The 22,327-nt window shown below is 36.2% G+C and overlaps 1 protein-coding gene and 1 pseudogene across 1 annotated transcript; both read left to right on the forward strand.

The window, feature by feature from the left end:
* The first annotated feature begins 1,377 nt into the window (after positions 1–1,377).
* On the forward strand, positions 1,378–13,934 carry LOC136242964 (uncharacterized). Its single transcript, XM_066034471.1, has 5 exons — positions 1,378–1,491; positions 6,565–6,753; positions 6,811–7,020; positions 13,297–13,462; positions 13,514–13,934. Exons 1-5 carry the CDS (start codon positions 1,434–1,436, stop codon positions 13,686–13,688), a joined length of 798 nt encoding a protein of 265 aa, XP_065890543.1. The 5' UTR covers positions 1,378–1,433; the 3' UTR covers positions 13,689–13,934.
* A 6,326-nt stretch (positions 13,935–20,260) lies between these two features.
* On the forward strand, positions 20,261–21,851 carry LOC136242973 (arylsulfatase B pseudogene; annotated as a pseudogene).
* Positions 21,852–22,327: the final 476 nt, after the last annotated feature.

The following is a 22,327-nucleotide window of genomic DNA, read 5'->3' on the forward strand; positions in this document are numbered from 1 at the left end:
GTTGGAGTGATCCAAATTGAAGTAGCCATTCAACATTTTATAAAGGTAGTGTCTAATCACTGGACTACTGGACTGGACTACTGGACTGGAATACTGGAATGGACTACTGGACTGATATTTTTAGTTTTACACATTTTTCACAATCTTGGGTGACTTGTGACAACATTCAGCACTAAGTTGTGAATGTGATTCTAAAAAGATGCTGTGATAAGCCAAATTGGTTCAATGTATTCTATTCACTGCTTGACAGTGTCTACTCTACTGTGTAGCAGATACTGACATGTAGGTATGACCAAAAATGTTTCTCTCACTGTTAGGCACACGTGATTATTGTGATACAACTTTCTATAACATATGTATATTGTGAATTGGTAACTATTCTGTGTAATGGGGGCACATTAAATTTACCCACTTTTAAAACTTGTACATGCTGTGTGCCATTGTGCTATGACCATGCAATTTTCTACTACTATTAGCAGCTAATTGGCACTGTATTACAATTAACAGAATGTAGACATTTCATTTCACTAATGAAATATAACCAGTTGTGCAATGGGGTTTAGTTTGTGCATTCATACACACTATATGCTATAGAAAATTGCATCACAATAAATCACATGTGTCTAACAGTGAGAGAAACGTTTTTGGGTATACCTACATGTCAGTATCTGCTATACAGTAAAGTAGATAGTGCCAAACAGTGATTAGAATGCATTTAATTGAACCCATTTGGCTTATCACAGCTACATTTTAGGATTAAAGTAGCATATATACACCACTCAGTGATGAAATCTTGTCACATGCACAGTACCCCACCCTTTAAATATGTGTGAAACCAAAAAAATCTCAGTCCAGAAGTCCTTTCCAGTATTCCAGTCCAGTGATTAGACACTACCTCTTGAAAAGAAATATTAAGTCACCACATCTGTGCCTGTACAAAAAGAGATGGTAAATTCATTGATGTCAGTCGATCTATGTAAGACATGTCTCCTAAAGATGGTACTAGTTTTGTAGCACGCCATTGCACACCCTCAAGTTTACGTTGATCTAATACATAATGTGGTCCCCAAATTACATTTCTGTATTCTAATATTGGTCAAACCATTGATTTTATCATCAATTATCAGCTATGCTGTCTCGACCTAGTATATAATCGTAATCATAATCATTATGAAAAACAGAAAATCATTCTAGCTAGTGGCCTAATGAGTAGAATGATTCTTGTACATTTGTATCATTTGAAATAATTTTGGGGGCTTTTGACACCAGTGGTAAAAGCACAGCAAATAATTTTTTTTCAAGTATGACTGCAAGACTGGTCACTGGACTTGCAGAAAAAGCAGCAAAGCACAACATAGAATTCTTTCGACTAGACGTCTAGGCCACTCACGTGAGGCACGTGTTTAAGGATATCCACTCTAAACATCGCGATCATGAAGATGTTCACACCGTTTCTGTCTTGGAACATTGTACTTCTCCTAATCAGTGCAGGTACACTGTTATATTGTACTCGTGCGTGTATCGATGACTGATAACTTAATTAACCCATAATTACTAATAGTTACGTAGCTTAGCTAGCTACCCTGCAAGCGTAGCTATAATAACAAAAATTTATTTAATAACGAAGCAGCAGTCATGAGCGCCGTTTGTCTGAGATTGGTGGAGTGGCGTGCAATGGATAAAAAGGCTGAAAAGTGGCGAGCATTAGTCCGAGACAGGCTAGAGGTTATAGCTATTGAGAAAGAAGTCGGTTGAGGTGACTGCTGGGACTGATGACCGGGTACACACCGGACAGGTTTCTTCACACTATTAATTCGTGAACCATCGCTGATTGTTATACCGTCAAAAGATTAACCGTTTTCATTGTAAGAATTTGCAGGTGTAATATACTGGTCCATAACTAATATTTCCATATTTGGTTATCATTGCCATGGTAAAAAAATTATTCGCGGTTATTTAGATGTAACGAACTAGTCTGAGTGGCTCAGGTTGAATGTAAAGGGAAAGCCCCTACATAAAACATGTGTAGTGTGTAATCACTGACAAGAATTATAGCTACATGATATTAAACCAGCTAGAGATCATGTGTCATATTGAAAAAAATAAAAGTGTTTAAAGATTCGGCATTTCAATTCAGATAGCTAACATTTCCTTATTTATTAGCTGTTTGCACCATTGGTAAAGCTATTTGCTTTTGTTTACTAGTCTGAGTGGCTAGTATTATTAGTAATGACATTATAATGATACATGAAATGTGCATGTGTGTAATTACAAACGGCCATTATACCACATGGTATTAAGCCAGCTAGCTAGTGATCATTTATCATATTCTTGAGTACAGTATTTGAAGATTCAGTGTTCACAACAAATCATTCTACAGTAGTTCCATTCTGATAAAACTGTTAAGGTAATTTGAGCGGATTTGACAATACCAGACAAACACATTCAGATTTGCAAGGTTAAAGGACCATAACTCAATGTAGAAGTACATGTAAGCTATCACTTCAAATTTCGACTTGTTAATTTGTGAAAATTGTAGTTCGATAGCATATTGAGTGGTCAAGTTACATGCAATTAAAGTTGGAAAAAATTGGATGTGTGTGGAAGCCTGGTTTTGTCAAATCTGGTTACTGAAAGGTTTAAACAATTACCCCTAGTGATGGTAAAAGTTGCTGGCTGAAAGTGTAGATTGGTCGATGTCAAAGTGACCATGTATAGTTGTGGAAATAGGAAAAACTTATATTTTATCACTGTGGTACAGCTGTATATGCTACACTTGTACTCCATGCCAGAAACTGGTTATGATCAGCTGCATTTGGTAGTTACTGGAGTTGTACCAATTCCCACTTTTTAGGATATCCGATATATTTTTACCCTGTTTTACCGATAGTTAACCGATACCCGATTGTAGGTCTCTACAATTATACTTGTGCACACTCCATTAAAAGTAGAGCTAGTAAAACCAATTCTGTGAAATTGTACACTTATCTCAATCAAAGTTGCTAGTCAGATAAGTGGGCTAGGGCCTGAACCATCACTGTTTATCTTTGTGGTTACCACAAAATATAAACAAATTACCCAAGTACATACCAGAGCCTTTGAGACTAGTCCTCCAGTGGTACTCCAACTGCTGAAGCTGAATAGACTAATAATCTGCTGGTCACAGCCCATTACAACTGATTTCTGATTATGGTAAAACAGCTAATTATTGGCTTCTACTAATTACTGATCTGATTATTGGTACAACTCTAGCAGTTACAACCTTTTTTTGTAGGATCGTCATCATTAAACTGTACAACAACTCTGTCCAGCCAAATTGATTTTAGCTAGTTAACTTCACCACCTTGTTGTATCACTTCATTGCTGACTCATCTTCTGAGACACATCACACCTACAACGTACACAAATCAATTAATACCACTATAGCTAACTTAACTTGTTTTTGTTTTTTTTGTTTGTTTTTTGTCAAGTTAATTGCATTAATTATTTTTAGTATTGTGATTTTCTGATGCAAGTTAAAACTCCCTTGCCTGTGTACGTATGCATACGTATCAATTCCATAGGCACACACACACTGCTCTGAGTGCTGGCTATGGCACTGTTTATAGCTACATGTCCAATGGGTTGGTTGCAAAGTAGGTACATGTACTTTGTTCAATGTTTTGTACATTTTCACTGTGCTTTATACTTCTCCTGGCTTGCTAGCTGGAATTATTTTCTGTGGTTAAGATGCATTGTTGCATATACAATAATGTGTATGCATAATATTATAGACTGTGATCACTGCACCAATGCTACACTGCTGGTACATACCAGTGGCCTGTAATTCAACAGAGTTTATTGTGGTCATTCATGACTGGTGTCTCTTTGTTTTACAAGTGTTTCCAGGTGGAACAGTGAGTCCCAAGTTGCTGCAGGACAGCTTCATCCTTCACCTGGCTTGCTAATAAATAGATTTTCTACCGTCACTGTTGCCAATAATACATTGGTGCATACACTACTACTAATGTGTATCTCCAGTATGTCATGAATGTTGTGTGTGCACATAGTGTGTTCACATCAGCCACACCACTGATGTACTGGCACTTAGCTACCGGTTTCCTTTAGTCTGTGCCGTATTGGGATAATATTATGTTGATTGTGCTAGCCTTCACCACCCTGTTGTGCATAGTAGCTTACTTTTTGATTGAGTCTCCTCTGTATAAACAAACCACTTAATGTCAATATAGTTTACTCGTTCTTTATGTAAGCTAGATTTTAGTATTGTGATTTCCTGACGTCAGTTAAACTCTTTCCTGTGTATGCATGTGTATCATTTCTGCCGGCACACCCACTGCTCTGAGTGCTGGCTATGGTATTGTTTATACATGCTCAATGGGTAGGTTGTCACGTTGGTTTTTGTACTTGGTTGTATGTGACCCGGTCCTAGTAAATAAATAATAAAATAAATAGCTGTACTGGTCCATTGAATTAAAGTGTACAATAAGGGAGAAATGATCCCTTTAACAGTAAAAAATATACTGGGGTGGCTGTGTGATTACCTTCCATGCATAGCCCAAGCAGATCTGCTGAAAAAAATGGTTCAATAGTTGAAGTGAAAAAAGTTGATACATGCGTAGGTATACATGTAAACTACATTTAGCATATTAGTTGTTAAATGAGTAAAATTCATTCAACACCACCAAAGTAGGAATTCTCTTTGCTCATTTTTGAACAACATAAATATAAAGTTTGTTTATGTGACAGGGCCTGCAAAAACCGGGCATGTGGGCACATGATTTTTGCCTGCTTTTAAAAACTTCCTTGACCCATAACTTGTCATACCTATATGCTATGGAAATGAAATTCTTAGCCTGTACTAGGAATTTAATTGACTTTATGATGCATGTTGCAGAATGCAAATATTCTGTTCCAATACTGAGATATGACCCTTGGTGTGACTTTATGTAGTTTGTGCCCACATGCCCTTTTTTTGCAGACCTGGTCACATTTTTACTATACATTTAGGTATATTATGTGACTGAATTTTGGGAAAACATTTAAAATTGAGCATTAGAAATTTCGAGATAAATAGTTTTTAAGTCAGCATAACTTGTCAAGGATACTGTAACTAGTTTACGTATGAAATTCACACAAGAAGTGCATCAAACTATTGCCTTCCAGAGTGCTTGTATAGCTGCTTGTAGAGTTTCCCATCAAATAAGATAGAAAATCTGGTCAGTTGAATGAGCAAATTAGTATCACGAGTACTCACAAAGGGAAGGATGGAGTGGAGACTTCAAAATGGAAGTAGACCTCAATTGAAGTCCAAATAATTATGAGATTACAGGGCTGTGCTGGCATTATAGTGGCTGATATGCAGCAAAGTCAACAGAAAAATGTTTGGCCAACATTATCAGGTTATCCACCAGTAAACCACTGATTCTTGCCCTTCACAAGGCCTGAAACCACCATTTGAGCTCTCCACACCACCCAGAAAAGACGTCTGTTAAAACCAGCCTTGAGTAGTTTGAGTGGAACTGCAGGTCAAAGTTGTAGTATAATAGTGTAGCTATCCACTGGTGGTGTTAGCTTGATTTTGCCTGATGTGCGATTTGGAACAGTTTTGTAATATCTGGCCATACACATTACCCACTTATTCTTTGCTGTATTCATGCTCATAGTTTACAAATATTAACTTTTTCTATAGTATTCATACCTCTTGTATGTGGCTGTAGAGTGGATCATGAATTTTAATTAGCAACAATGGCTGTAATAAATATTGAGCTATCCATCTGGCTGATAAATCAATAAATTAAATGACTATCAACAAATCTAATTTAAGTGAGGTACTGTAAAGCACTTGAGAGTCGACTTACTTGTTTATAAATTCTTTGTTATCTGTACTTTTCAACTTGAAACAATAAAATTTGTGTATTCTAGAAAGTAACACTTTGTACAAATACATAACATGCACTAGTTTGGGAAGAATCCCACACATGTACATAAGGTAGGACACCCATGCATGTATTGCAAAATTAACTCACTGCATTATACACAAGACCAACTGATACTGAAGAAAGTACTGATAACCGGGGTTTAGGCAATTGAGATGTAGTTTATTGTGCTTAATAATGGTATGGATTTTGTGATTGCAAACAGTTCCATTAAACTTACAGTAATAACTACAGAGAAACTTTTTGCAATTGCATAAGATATACTAGTTTGGAAAGAATCTATGCATTTATCTCAAAAATGGAACTTCTATGGTTTGTCAATTTCAGTGCTAGCCCATCTTGTTATGAAGTAAAAATACAGTTCATAGCAAGGATATTCTGTGTATGCTGCCATAGGGCAGCCATGGCAGTTTCATGGTTAAAATCTAAGTGTATACATGTTGCATGGTCCTGCATGTTAGGCAAGTTCCAATGTTAGCCATGATCATATAAAATGCATGGAACTTCATTCCCAAACTTATTGAATAATGTTCCTCACAGTAAATTGATGATGAAGTAAAGGAAATTTGCAAATATTCAAGCACAATTATTATTCAGCTCCTGCGTACATACCTTTTCACACCTGTAGTCGCTGCATTTCCCACTGATACTGACTCTTTTAGTGGTGATAATACGCTCATAGTAACTGTCACCTTCAACCAGTCAACTTACAATGTTAATGAAGGTTGTGGGCCAGCACAGCCTGTACTGGTTCTTAGTGGACCCTACCGAAATCCTTTAACTGTACAAGTGTTCACCACTGATGAATCAGCTATTGGTGAGTGTAACTATATATTTATTATGCATAACATGCTACATTAGTTACATGTTACAGGAGGAGGTGTTGATTATGATTCTGGACCATACAACGTCACATTTTCTGCTGGAATGACCAGTATTTTATTTGATGTTACAATAAATGATGATGATGTATTGGAAAATAATGAAAGTTATATGCTTTTTATAATGATGGATGACTCATTTCCTGATGGTGTTACTGTTGGTAATGCTGGTAGTGCTACAATAACAATACTAGACAATGACCGTAAGCAAAGCATATATATTCTATATAAATAACACAATAGAAACAATAGTAGTAGTACATTAACAGATGACCTCAATGGTTATTTTTTCTGTTCCCTTATTACATGAAGATCTGTAAACTAGTTTATAACTGAACAATTTCAGTACCTATCCAGTAAATGACATATTGAATTATAGTACAGTAGCTATAATGCATTCCTACACAATAAACAAAATAAATATCAAAGAGAGTTTTCTGTTTTTCATACCAAGAACTATAGAGTTGGTTTAGAAGTATTACAAAGATAAATTGAACAATAAATTACTGATACTTCATGAAATGCTTATCCCTTAAAATCCAATGTTATAAGGAGTTCACTAGGGTGTTCCAGTACACCCTATTGAGGGATTTTCCCTCATAGCTATATGCCATTATCTGTTTCAATACTTTTATCAGTAGAATCCTACTTCAATTTTAAATTAATAATTTATTGCACTAACTTGTTTAATAACTTTTTTATTAGAGAGTAGCTATAAAGTTATGTACACATATGGCTGTGACTGCTGTGTTAGTATCTTGATATTGCCACTTAACTGCACAGTAGATCAAGCTAGTGGGCATGACACAATACATTGTTTTCCTACCGAACTATGTAGATAGTTGTCATGGTGCAATCTGATCACTTAAGGTAGTGTGGCAGTGTTTTAAAAGTGCAGCTTAACTGATACCTGATGCTTCAGTCTGCTAATAGTTCCGTGGCATGTAAATGTGCTCATTCAAGGAAATGTCAATGCAAAAAAATTAATGCCTTAGTATGGTTTCCATGGAGAAAAATAGACAACCATTTAACTTAAGATAAGAGAAATGGAAAAGCACAGAAGGTAGACATTATTTTGTTAGAACTACAGAAGGCACATCCTACAAGTGAGTTTGTTACTGTAGCGTAAAATGGTGGCTGTACGCTGCTTTGTTTCACCTTTAGCCTTGCAACTGTGGTCAGGCAGACAGGCTGGCAGACAGAATTTCGAGTTATGGCATTTAAAAAATTTAATATCTGGATGCCTGTTAGCCTTTTCTTGTTTTTTTATAATTTTTTAATGCTGTAATTGATACAGAATGGAGTAAGACTATTCCATAAAGTGATATTCACCATGTATCATATTTCCATGATGGTTTTTAGCTTTTTGATGGTATGCATCGCTTTTATTTATCTATTTACTTATTAAAGCTTTACAGCACAAGTGCTGAAGGTCTGTAGGACACCTGGTCCTACAGCCTGTCTAAAGTTGTTACAGAAAGTATGTGAAAAGGTGGAGAAAGGAGAGAAAAATCCATGACTAGACCTGGCCTCGAACCTGCAACCATCCGATTAACATTCGAACGCTAACAGGAGTCTGCCAGGTGGTCAGGATGTTTTCTCCTCATTTTAATTTTAGGGGAACCCTATTAAATAGTGTAACTGTACTGTTTAATAATGTTGTAAATCATTGTGAAACACCCAACGGTGCATGTAAGTGAAACATACTCTGTGTGGCTTGGTTGGAAGAACTCAGTGCTGAACTTATTGAAACATACGTATCAAGCATGATCAAACTACTCTATTAGAACAGTCTTAAAATCTGTGTGGATTTGAACCAGAGAACTAACCATATTTCCAAATTCCTTTTACCACTGCGTCCTAAATAATAATGTAGCCAAAAACGTGCTTGTATGTATCAACCAAGATACGTAAACCATGCAAGCCTTTGAGCTACTGTAGCTTTATTAGGACTACAAACAGTAGTGGTCACAATATACATTAACACAAGTGTAATATTAATTTACAAGAGTAGTATTCAGACCATATTAACCACACTAACAATAGTGTGACGTTACAAGGTTATTGTCAAAGTCAACCATTCATCATAGTATTATTGTGAAATACTGCATTTGCAATTACTGTTACATTCTTGGAATGTCAACAATCTACAAACAATACACAACACTTACTGTATAAGTCAGTTAGCAGTTTTATATATTATAAAGGAAGCTATGAGATAATGAAAATTATTTTATTGATACAGACATACCCACTTTATGCATTCATCTAAACTGTCTGTGCAATGGCCTAACACTAAATGAATTTAATATTATATTTGTAACTCATAAATTCAAACCATTACATGTGAAACCATTTGCTTGTTTGTAACAAATGACTTCCATCAGTAATTTTATTGGAAGAAGGCTTTAACTCAGATTAAAAGAAGTTTTAAGCACTAAATTAAATCCCATTATATTTTACTTATTACTTTTAACTTTCCTACAAGATTAGTTATACAGAATATGAAAGGCATTGATCTTTTAATTGTAGTTTAATGAGTGTGAATGGATTGTATACTTACCACACGTAGCTAGATAAGAATGTAAGTACTATAAGTATTATGTAAACCAAAACAGCCAAGTTGTCAAAAAAGAGTGTGGCCCCCAAAAAGGCCAGGATAAAAAGGATGTGAAATCCAAGGTGGCGGCCAAGAAATGACTGTGATGGTAGGTTAATGGCAAAAAATTTAATTACGACAATTCAGGTGAATTTGTATTGCCTCTTCCACTAGGATTTGGCACCAAATTCACCTGAATTGTCGTAATTAAAATTTTTGCCATTAATCTACCATCACAGCCATTTCTTGGCCACCACCTTGGATTTCACATCTTCTTCATCCTGGCCTTTTTGGGGGCTGCACACTCTTTTTTTACAGCTTGGCTGTTTTGGTTTAGATATCACTTCTTTTTGTATTGCAAGCCACAAAGCCAACCTTTACCTAACTTTGGTGCTTCCTTCTAACTTGTTTTTTTTTTCTTTTCTGCAGGAATTGTGGAACAAAGGAAGAAATGTTGTGTACAGTTTTTTGGTTGATTAAAAATATTTGTATATTTAACAATGAAAGATAATCATACTGTAGGTAATAAGGTGACTTCTTATACATAACTGAACTGTAGCTGAAACTCCCTATAGGGTAACTTGTTTGTAGCTGAACTCTCTACAGGATGGTTACTTTGTAGTTGATCTCTCTACAGGGTGACTTATTTATAGCTGAACTCTCTACAAGGTGATTTGTTTGTAGCTGAACTCTCTACAGGGTGGTTTTTTGTAGCTGAACTCTCTACAAGGTGACTTCTTCTAGCTGATCTTTCTACATGGCGATTTGTTTGTAACTGAATTCTCTACAGGGTGATTTGTTCGCAGCTGAACTCTCTACATGATGGTTACTTTGTAGGTGGACTCTCTACAAGGTGATCCTTCTAGCTGATCTCTCTACAGGATGACTTGTTTCTAGCTGAACTCTCTACAGGGTGATTTGTTTGTAGCTGAACTCTCTACAAGGTGACTTCTTCTAGCTGATCTCTCTACAGGGCAATTTGTTTATAACTGAATTCTCTACAGGGTGATTTGTTCGCAGCTGAACTCTCTACATGATGGTTTTGTTGTAGCCAAACTCTATGCAGGGTGATGTGGTTGTAGCTAAATTCTCTACAGGGTGATTTGTTTGTAACTGAACTCTCTACAGGATGGTTTCTTTGTAGCTGAACTCTCAGCAAGGTGATTTCTTCTAGCTGATCTCTCTACAATGTAACTTCTTGTAGCTGATCTCTCTACTAGGTGACTTGTGTCTAGTTGTACACTCTGCAAGGTGATTTGTTTGTAGCTGAACTCTCTACAGTATGGTATCTTTGTACCTGATGTCGCTACAGGTGACTTGTTTCTAGCTGATCACTCTACAGGATGGTTTCTTTGTAGCTGAACTCTCTACAGGGTGATTTTTTCTAGCTGAACTCTCTCTAGGGTGATCACTTCAAAGCTGAACCCTCTACAAGGTGGCTTCTTCTATCTGATCTCTCTACAGTGTGATTTGTTTGTAGCTGAACTCTCTACAAGGTGACATTTTCTAGCTGAGCTCTCTCTTGTTTCTAGCTGAGCTCTCTCTTGTTTCTAGCTGATCTCTCTACAGAGTAACTTGTTAGTAAAGCTGAAGTCTTTACATGGTGGATTTTGTTTGTTAAACTCTCTGCATGAAGACTTGTTTGTAGCAGAACTTCTACAGAGTGAATTGTTTGTAGCTGAACTCTCTTCAGTGTGACTTGTAATGTTCTGAATCACTACAGCAATATATTTGTAGCTAAACTCTCTATAGGGTGACTTGTTTCTTGCTAAACTGTCTATAAGATTAACTGTTTACAGCTGAACTCCCTACAGAATAACTTGTAATGTAATAGAATTCTATAATGTAGTAAATAAATTAGCTGAATGCTCTATTAGGGTGACTGTTCTATTAGAGTATCTCGATCTCGCATTTGCTACAAGGAGTTGGCTTTCGAATCATAACTCAGTGGTTTGTAATCCGATTCTTCTGTACTACTGCAAGGACTTTCTATGAAGATTATTCCAGCTATACACAGATTTTCAGCTCATTGCTCTAAGCAGTTTGCCTAGTAGGCGTAAAAACTAATACTTTTTTATTCATAAAATCGATCGTGTAATTGTGACACAGGTTGGGTTTTGTGTCATATCTCCATGGTCTTTTTCGTGATTCCTTTCAAACCACCAAAAGGCACTCCTACGATGGCTACTCCATCTACATAGCAATTTTCAACTCATTTCATGAAGCGGTTTACCCTGTAGGTGCGACAACAAATCGATCTTGTATTACGCGAATAGTCAGTCATAACTCCCGAACCGTTCATCGGATGTTCACCAAATTAGATGCTAGGATTCTCCTTTGGACACCCTTTCTGTGTGTCAAATTTCAAGGCGATTGGAGTATGCATTTGTATTTTATAGCAATTTTTGCAAGTGTGTGAAAACATGAAGAAGAAAAAAATGAAGAAAAAAAATCTAAACTTTGGCAGCTCGTATCTCGAAAATGGCAGTAGTGATTTCCTTCCAATTTGGTATGTAAACTCCTCCGGCAGGTGGGCAACTCTGTAGGAAATTTGGTTCCAATCGGATAAGGGATCACCGAGATACAAAGGTGTGAAAATGACATTTTCTTTCTTCCTGTCAATATACCAACAGTGTGGTGCACTGGCTTCTTGGGCACACTATCGTGTGTCTTGATACCCTCTGGTAAACTTGATAAACAAGACACCATTGTATTTCTGCATTGCAGAAGCTCCAAGAACACTTATAAGGTGATGGCATGAGATGATATTAGTGAGGATTAATAGACCAAGTTTTATTAAAATTTAAAACTAAAACCATTGTCTGAGTCCTACTAACCTGACTGGAAACCCCCCGTTAGAAATCCTAGATCCGCCCCTGTACCAAGTCTATCTACACAATGTGTAATCTTTGGCTGTTAAACTTCAAAGTAGTGGTCAATTAACAAAATTCTTTGTCAGGGGGTACCCATGAAACTCAAACATTTTCAGGTAGGGCAGCTAGCTGCACTTTAAATATTGAAATGGGCCATGTTCCCTTAAACAACCAGAACGCGCCATCACATCTCTAATAATCACTGCAGAGGCCGCTACTCTCAATAATCTAGCTCCATAGAAACAAGGTATTGTATCATGCTCCTTAGCTTAATCTACTGTGTAGCTTAGTAGCAAGATCCTCCATTACTCTTTTCAGTAACTCTCCAGTACTATTGAGCCAACTGTTACAGTGTAGGTATCAGCAATACATGACTATTTCAACTGAAGCTTGAGGATCTGAGTCCTTTGGATCCAAAAAATCCTCTACAACAAGCAAAGAACATTTTGATTCATAAAAATGCTTAATGCAAAACAGTTTGACTGTAATAAAATTTAGCTAATCCCAAGGAACTGGCAACTGAGAAAGCTGATATATCAAGTAGCAAAGAATAAATTTTATACAATAACCAAGTTTTAACATTAATCATTGACTGGTGTTCTGCATTCAGCTATGCTGCACTCCTATTATTTTGGCTAGTAATTTGGCTAGTAATTTGGCTGCCTTTGTTCTCTAAACTGTCTATTGAAAAAGGTGGCCAAATTACCAGCTTTTGAGTGTTATAGGAATTATGAGTCAATGATGCAGGTCCAATGTTATTACATTATCACTTGTACAGTAATATACGTATCTTCTTGTCCACTCTAGATATCAGCCCTTTTCATTTGCCAGCTACTCTTACTTTCAAAGCCAGGCCAGTTTTTGCAAGGAGGTATAATATTATACTTTTTATAAATATTTAACTTTTGCTTGTTGATAGGGTGATTTATAAAAGGGTAATTTACCATTAGACGTTTTAGCATACTGTATGTTTGTGCATAATACACCACATAATTATTTCTCTCCAGAAAATACTCAGCATAAAGATGACTCTAGTTGTGATTGTGGTGGTCAAATAACTGGCATTTCCATTGTCACAGTTTTGCTGATGGTTGCCTTAGTATGTATTGTGGGATTGGTTGTGTGGAATGTTCAACTAAACAAGAAAATCATACAACTTCAATCACAGAAACAGTAAGAGATTTATGACAAGTCTTGTAATAACTATAATTTACCACTGTTTAGAAGCTTGGCATCTAAAACAACTGCAGAGTCAGCATATGAGCTAATGGATATAACTGTTGATGTTAATATGGACAAGAATCCAGCCTACTCAGTAATTGGTGTCCAAGACAGCTCAAAAGATCATCACTATGAATCCATCCCTGTCAATAATCGCTATACCAAAGCTAGAAAATAACTACTGTATCTTTGTTTCAGATGGACTAAAGTGTAACCTTGTAGCAGCTGTCCATGCTACTTTATTACACATGCTACCAACTTGTTTAGTTTCTTGTTTGCATAACTATTGAACTGAACTGTGAGTATCCTAATACCTATCCTATACCTAATAATTCATTTAATGCACTATTGGACAAAGTATTGAGATTACTAATTTTGGTACAATTCGTCTCTTAACTAAATCATACAGTTATATAGACAATGAGATCAACGTATTCAGGGACTCAGGGATACGGTATAAAATGTACAAGTTTCAGAAGAGGTAATTTGTGCAGTTCAAATCTTATATTGATACTGGCAGCAGATTGTTACAATGGAATGTTCTAACTGCTCTGTTTGAGAGCATTAAAGGATTCTATCAGAGTATAATCATTTCAGTCATTTAAATGCTTTTTTGATATGCCACTTAATTCCACCAATCATTCATCATTTAGTAAATTTTGGTGTTTCTCTAACAGAATTGGTATCGTACTACCCTCAAAATTATGCTGGCTGGAGTAGTATTGGTAGTGAAAAGATCATAAGTAATTCCCGAATAATTTAACGATCTTCAAGATAACCAATGAAACGTTACACATTTTACTAACAGTATTGATCTTAAATTACTTTTCACACACTAGTGTATATAAAACTATAGAACTTTGATAAAAATGCTCTAGATATTGTAATAGAACAGTTATTTACCCTAAAAAAGGATCACCAGCAAATAATACAACATGACTGTTTCATTGAGTATCTTATTTATTTAAAACTATTTAAACAATACTGATAAGAAACCTGGTGAAAACTCCATCTCATATATGTATTAACATAATGATAACTATTACTTTCCATTGATTGTTTGATTCAATATGTTCCAATTCCATGTGTACTTACATACATGCAACTTTAAGCCATACTGTGGATTATATTTGTCCTTCCTTTTAATAATTAGAAAGGGAAACTATATGTACATCATTTCAAAGAACTGCATTTGAGCAGTGAACTCAATAAAGTGACCACAAATATACAATATGACACCTATTGTATACAATTGTATTTCCACATCTGCAGATTAATCTCCAGAACTCCTCATATTAAAGAAAAAGAATAGTAAAATTAAATTGGACAGCCATCTAGTGACTTGGACTATGTATCTTAAAATTGATTCTGCCAGGCAAACTTGATTAATTGTTTCTCATCCCCGCCCGCAGCCCCCCCATCCGTTTTTACCACACCACCTCTGATCTATTATTGCTGTTATCAATCACGTGCATACATATTTTGATGCTAAGAAGGCTGGCTATCATTTTACAGCACAGCAAATATTAACAGCACAGCACAGCTCACTTACACCTCAGAAAGGGTGGTAAAACATAAGTACTAGTTCTTAAAAGGCTTTAGCTAACCTTTGTAGTAACAAACGTGTTGATTTGGAGTATTTCTTTAATAATGAATAATGAAAAATGATCTCCTGCCCACATGGAAATCCATTTTTTGTGGATGAGAAACAAGTAGCTAATTGGCCTAATACTTGAAAATAAAGATTGCTCTATTGGAAGAAGGAACCTCCCTATTACACTGTATGTTCAACATTTTACCTATTATGCAATGCTCCACTGCTCAAAATGTTTACCTATAATGCTCAGATCTAGGTTAATTCAGTGTGGTATACTGCCATTAATGTACACTTATGAAATTGTTGACATCTTATTCTTTATCAAACCCATCAAACATCCATCTGATAAATTTGACATATTAAACTACATTAATATTACTACTGGTACAAATATGCTGGCACCAAGCTCTGCCCCAAGACAGCCCACACCAACCCTATTATAAATTTATAGTTTCATTGTCTACCCAGACTGAGTTCCCTGCCAATCATTGACTTGTCTCCATCTTTAGAACTAATCAAAGTAAAGCTGAAGAATTTTCTATGGAATCATTTTCTAGCCAATTTTGACAACACTCCATGTAGATTTTATTACCTGTGTCCTTGTTCTCAATGTTCCAAGACTCCTTCACCATGCAAGCAATTTAGTTATTTGTAACTTTATTATAGATAGTTGTAATTAGATAAATATTAGTTAACTACATAGGCTACCAAAGCTGGTGCCTGGTAGACCCTCAGCATTGTATGTACCTTGCAAGCCAAAGTTTATCTGTATGTGTAGCTGTACCACAATTCTGTAAAGCAATATATTTATTATTAATATTAAATTATGCTCAAAGCTTTCAGGCACCTATTATGCTCATTATTATGCCAGCATAATTGGCGGGTCCCTACTTAGAAGAGAATTTTAAAAATTGCTTTTTCATAAATCACTAATAGTTAGCTATACTGAGAGTTAATTTTTTTCAATTGTTATTTTAACAGGGAGACAGCATCAGCCAAAGCTGTTCTTCAGCTACACCCTGCACACAACATACATGTATACGCACACACACACACACTCATACACAGTAATTACTTATGTACAAACTTTAAATTTAAACTTTAAATTTAGCACTGTACTTATGTACAGTGCTAAATTGTACCCAATTTTGGAAAATCATCCTTTTTGGCACATTGGTCAATTGTCTGTTTTATAGCTCAAAATGAGGCACTGGGTGTTTATCCATCTTGTGTCAAAATTTCAGCTTGATATCTTGAAGTTCCAGAAATATGGTCAATTTACAGTCTAATACATTACAAAGTAACTTTTCATATTAATGCATTGAATTATGTGAGTGGTTAATGGTGACAAATCAGTTTGTTTACAGGTAATTCCATTCCTACTGTATAAAAATATGTATAAAGAGACTCTTGCTAGTTAATTCAAGTATTCGTGGTCCTTTTCTTCAATTAAATAAGACGTAAAACTGTCAAAATACTTAGTTTTAAGCATTCTATCACCTGAACAAATCACTAAGTTAATTGATATTCCACACATTGTGAAATCATTACATGGTCTGATAAAATCATTCATATCTCCTATCAGAAAGAAGCTTTAGGTGTGAACTTTACAGCAAGAAGGCTTTAACAGTTGCTTTACCATTCCTGCAAATTTTGCATGTGCTCAAAAGGATGATTTTCCAAAATTGAGTCACAAATTTTCCTAAATAAAATAAATATTTTGAAATTGAGTAATGCTGTTGAGAGTGTTGAGTTAATTGATGTGTGCAGGCATCTTGATTAATGAACTTACCTAACCATACAAGTGCAAATTATTTTTATCGTTATAAGTGTCATTTAGTCTGACCTGTGTCACCACTGTTACAGGGGTGAATCCAGCGGGGTTCAAAGGGTTCCATGGAATCCCCTTTTTGAAAGAGCTCTTCTTACTCCTACTCTAATAGAGCAGTCAAGATCGAGATACTCTAATAGAGCAGCCATAGTATTCTTAAGAGGAGTTAGAGGAGCAGTATAGCAAGCTATGCGTGTAGTTATAAATAAGGAAATATAGTTGGTGAGGGCATCTATGGTGCGGGGCAGGTATCTGATAATACTCTAAACATCAAAGCCTACAATTATTATAGGATTACTGTGTCCTGTAATAAAATATATAAGTCTGTTGAATGTACAGAATGCAACAAGCCAAGAGTATAGAGTGCAGTACCTCACAATTATTTCTCATAATCAGTAGCAGTTATGCTTATGATCACTTTATTTGCTTTGGCGTATTGAGCGGTTAGATGGCTGTTTATCTAAATCTATACAATTGTAAACTATATCCACACTGCCACTGCATAGCAACACATCTCACACATTGACTTGATTCAGTGTTTATTAGTCCCTAAGGTGTGTAGCACTGTACGAAGCATTTCTGCTTAAAAGCATTCTTGAAATGTTCTGTATAATTATATAATTATAGTAACAAAATCGAATGATGACTGTATTCACTGACTCTAATATAGCATTCACCATTAATTGGTAAAATTGTCGGTTATGTGGCAGTTGTGGAATCTTAGCATAATGAGTTAAAATTTCACCTAAAACAATGTACACTAATCAATACAATAGTGACAAGTGAATAAAAAACTGCAGCTGGAAATGTGCAGCTATATAAGGGAGAACAATTGAAGCGGAGGTATTATCTTACTGATGCAACAGTATACCCAGTTGAAGGTGTAGTTGAGAATTCGATTACTATGTCATTGTACTGTCAACACTGTAAAAAAAAAACAGTGTACTTCTAAACACCTTCAGGGGTGCTATATTGTCCATTTTTGTGGGGCTTTCATAGGGGTCCATCAGGTTGCTGCAAAACTCTCACCACAGTGTTCAGTAGCTAACACTAAATACAAAAACTTTGAAGGGAGGGTGTTAATTATGGTGGGTTCACAGGTGCAAGCAGAAACACATCTCCAATGTCAGGGTCCACAAAGGAGGTCTTAACTATTGAAACAAGATCAACAACAATCCATTATACAGTTACATTCAGTAGCTAAAAATACCAATTTTTACAACTATAGTATCTACGCATTGAGCTAAATCCTCAAAAACATTTAATAACTCATGGATGCAATTACACACAATCTTGAAATTTGGCTCATTTGTAGTACTGCTTGACCCGCTAAAAATTATTTCAAATCTTTTTGTTCAAACATCTGACATAATATTTACGGCCAATCAAAATTTCCACAATACATTTCCTATGGGGAAGCCATATAAGTACAGTGTCCATTACATCCCTTTCCTGAACTTGTAATGGAGCCAAACCATATGTGTCTGTTGTTGACACCTTTGCTGTTACCAATAACCATCTGGTTGGCTGAAATGTTAACTCTGTTAAGAAAAATTAACTTTTAATTTTTAGCTATTTTTCAGGATTCAGTTCAACTTGTACATACTATAACCCTAAGCTGAGACCAGGGGAGGAGAATGTTACAAATAGTATAGTTAATTAAAACAAATTCGTTTTTATGTTTGAAGTAGCCAAGTATTTTATGCTGTGTATGGCCATGAATGTCCAAATTTAAAGTGAAGAGAAGGCTCGTGAAGAGGGCAGACTGTAGAGATTTCTCACTAGTGCATGGAGCCTAGCGCATACTCTGGTCCCTAGGAAAATTTTGCAACATAGCTGTGACAAGATTGAATCTGGAAGTAATTTTTGAAGGGACATAATAAAAATAGCTATGTAGCTATATAATTATGTACATGCAAGCCTTAGATTTTATAAATGACTGCCAGAAAGAAAATTTAGACAAGAAGGATTGTAAAGCATTTTTTAATCAAAGCGTGAACAGTGTACTGGAATTTTTTTGAAAATGGCTATCTCTAGATCTTGAGATACACAATCACCTCTCCAGTGGCGGATCCAAGGGGGGCACAGGGAGGTCTCAGCATTGCACATTGATCTAATTATGATCTTTCAATCAGCGATTATCTACTTTCATGTGATACTGTACTCAACTGCAGTATGCCAAAGTAGGGGGGGGGAGGGGGGGGGGGGGGGAGGCATTATATTCTCCCTTAGGGAATTTATTTTGAAAGCCTCTTTCTCCATTTTGTTAACATCTGGTCATTTTGCATTACGGTATTAATTAATCCAGCTAGTAGCTAATTTTACTTCATGATGCGTACAACAAATCAGTAAATAAATAATATCGTTCTTTGAGATGTAGAACCCATTGGGACGTAATTGCTAATGCATAACATGCATGATCAATTAGCCCAATGCAGTGCCGTGCAGATTACTCACCAGAACATATAAGTAATTTGTGACTGGGTCTGCAAAAATAGGGCATGTGGGCACATGATTTTTGCCTACTTTTTCAAACTTTCATCCCTCATAACGTTTTGTACCATTATGCTATGGCAATGCAATTTTCAGCTCTTAGTACAAATTGAATTGGTTTTATGATGCAAGTTACAGAATGCAAATGTTTTGTGTTCTGGTACTGAGATATGACCTATACAGTGATGGGATGTAGTTTGCGCCCACATGCCCTGTTTTCGCAGGCCCGGTCACAGAGACAATTAACAAATGCTCAAGCGATGTCAGCCAGTGTATATTAAAGTGTATAGATCAGATGTCAATTTGCCCAAAAATTGACATGAGCTTAGAGATCAGAAAACTGGCTCTATTCAGCAGAATTATTGATATCATCATTATTTTTCAGTGTCTTCTTTGGATCCAATTGTAGCTAGCTACAGACACATCGCAAAGATAAAAAGTATTTAGATTGATCAGACAACACACAGCAAAGGTCCTATAACACTCCTTGAGGCAAATGCTTCAGAATTGCAAACAGTTTATGTTGACAAAGAATTCTAACACACTAAAATCATTAGTAGTTGCTAGATATTTTTGGAAACAATTCCATAGTTTAAGACTTATGTGTCTTGAGCAGCCCCTTAAATAAAGGTGTCTCCTTCGCCCCTGACTACATTGCACTGTATTATATACATGCAATCAACACGAGATATTAGAGCACATACGTACCACCGGAATGACATGTTTTTGTGTTGCTAAGAGTCAACACGTGAATACCGAGAGCGCGCGCCCAGTATTTGCTATAGAGGCGTGGCTACTTTATTAAGTTTGTCACATGGACACGGTCACGCGCTAGACTTCTATTAAAATGTCTGGAAAGATTGTTGTTTATTATTTCCTTTTCGATCTTTTTGTGCAATGCAATTATGCAGCAAAACCTAACATCTTGATGTTCGTTATGGATGATCTGGGATGGCACGATCTTAGCTACAAAGGATCCGAGATTAAAACACCCACCATTGACAAGTTTGCCAACGAAGGAATCCGATTGCAGCAATATTACGTCCAACGAGTATGTTCACCTACGAGATCTTCTATAATGTCTGGTCGTTATCCTTATCACATGGGATTAGACAGGGATGTGATCAACAATGGAAGACCGTTTGGTTTGCCATTGAATCAGACGACGATTGCTAACGAGTTAAAGAAAGGTGGCTATTCTACACATTGTATAGGCAAGTGGCACCTCGGTATGATGAAATGGGAATACACTCCAACATACAGGGGATTTGATACCTTTTATGGTTACTATGACGGAGCAGAGGATTATTTTACTCACTCGTTTGGCCCACCACACTATTTCGGGTTAGATTTCAGAAACAATACTACACCGGTTACTGATAAAAATGGAACTTACAATACCTTCCTGTTTACTGAAGCTGTTGAACAAATCATTACTAAACATGACAGTGAAGAGGGGCCTCTCTTTATTTATACTGCTTTTCAATCAGTGCATGCTCCATTACAAGCTCCTCAAAGTTACATTGATGATCCTGCATGCCGACTTATACCATATGAAAAGCGTCGAATATTTTGTGGGATGTTACGAGCAGCTGATGAAGGAATAGCTAACATTACAATGAAATTACAAGAAAGAAACTTGTTAGATGATACAATAATTTTGTTCACTACAGATAATGGTGGGCAAACAGGAGAAGGAAGCAGCAACTGGCCATTAAGAGGTAACAAGGGTACTCTATTTGAAGGAGGTGTTCGTGGTGCAGGATTTGTATGGGGTTCCAAGCTACCAAAACTGAACTATGATAATGATCAGCTGATTCATGTCAGTGACTGGCTACCAACAATAGTAGCAGGTATTGCTGGATTAGAGATTGACAGAAACAAATGGAAATTAGATGGATATAATGTATGGCCGGCTATTACAACGAACAGTCAGACCCCTCGTAAAGAATTGCTGATCAATCTAAATCCCCCATTTAAAGGATTCATGGGCCAAGCTGCTATGCGGATTGGGGACTGGAAACTTATAGTTGGGTTACCCAACTGTAGTTTAAAGCCTGCAAGGAAAGCAAGTGATATGTGTCCTGATGGCTGGGTTTACTTGAATGGAACAATAGATGTTCCACCACACAATCCATCATACACATGGTTATTCAACATTACACAAGATCCTAATGAGAGGAATAATGTTGCAGACCGACATCCTGACATAGTTAAACAGTTGAAGGAGAGAATAGAGTATTACAATTCTACGCATATTAAACAGCTTTATCCTCCTCTTGATCCTAAATCCAGACCTTCAAATTTTAATGGTATATGGACTCCTTGGCTTGATTGATACTATTGTGTTATTAATTTGACATTTTGGTTCAGAATCTGTTTGCAGGTATATAATGCTGTTGTTATTGATTGTGATAGTGCTGTGGTAATTTATTATTATATTTATAAATCTAAAAGGACAAAGCTGTAAAAAGGTGCAGCCTTCCAAAGACAGGCTAGCATAATGTGCACACGTCAAATATGTCAGCATAATAGGCTGGAGTGCTATGCTAGCATATTAGGTGGATATTTCAAATTATGGAGCTTATAATTCCATGAAAATTGATACTAACTAATAGAACAGTCAGTGGAAACTGCAATAGAATACTCAATTGCATTGTACATAGCTCTTTAGATGGATACTCTCTAATAGAACAGTCACTGTGTAGTGAAATGCTTTAATAGAACGTTCATTGATCAAGATAATTGTAAGAAATGTTGCTAACCTATAGGAGCATAATGTAAACGCAATGGGAACACTGAAGAGCGTTATAGGTGAAAATTTTGGGTGATTCCTGGAAGCATCTTGAGCAAAGTTTTATTTTACTTAGGCCTATTATGTACCCTTTTATACAGT

Source organism: Dysidea avara, chromosome 2 (assembly GCF_963678975.1).
Source record: "Dysidea avara chromosome 2, odDysAvar1.4, whole genome shotgun sequence".
NCBI classification, from domain to species: Eukaryota; Metazoa; Porifera; class Demospongiae; order Dictyoceratida; family Dysideidae; genus Dysidea; species Dysidea avara.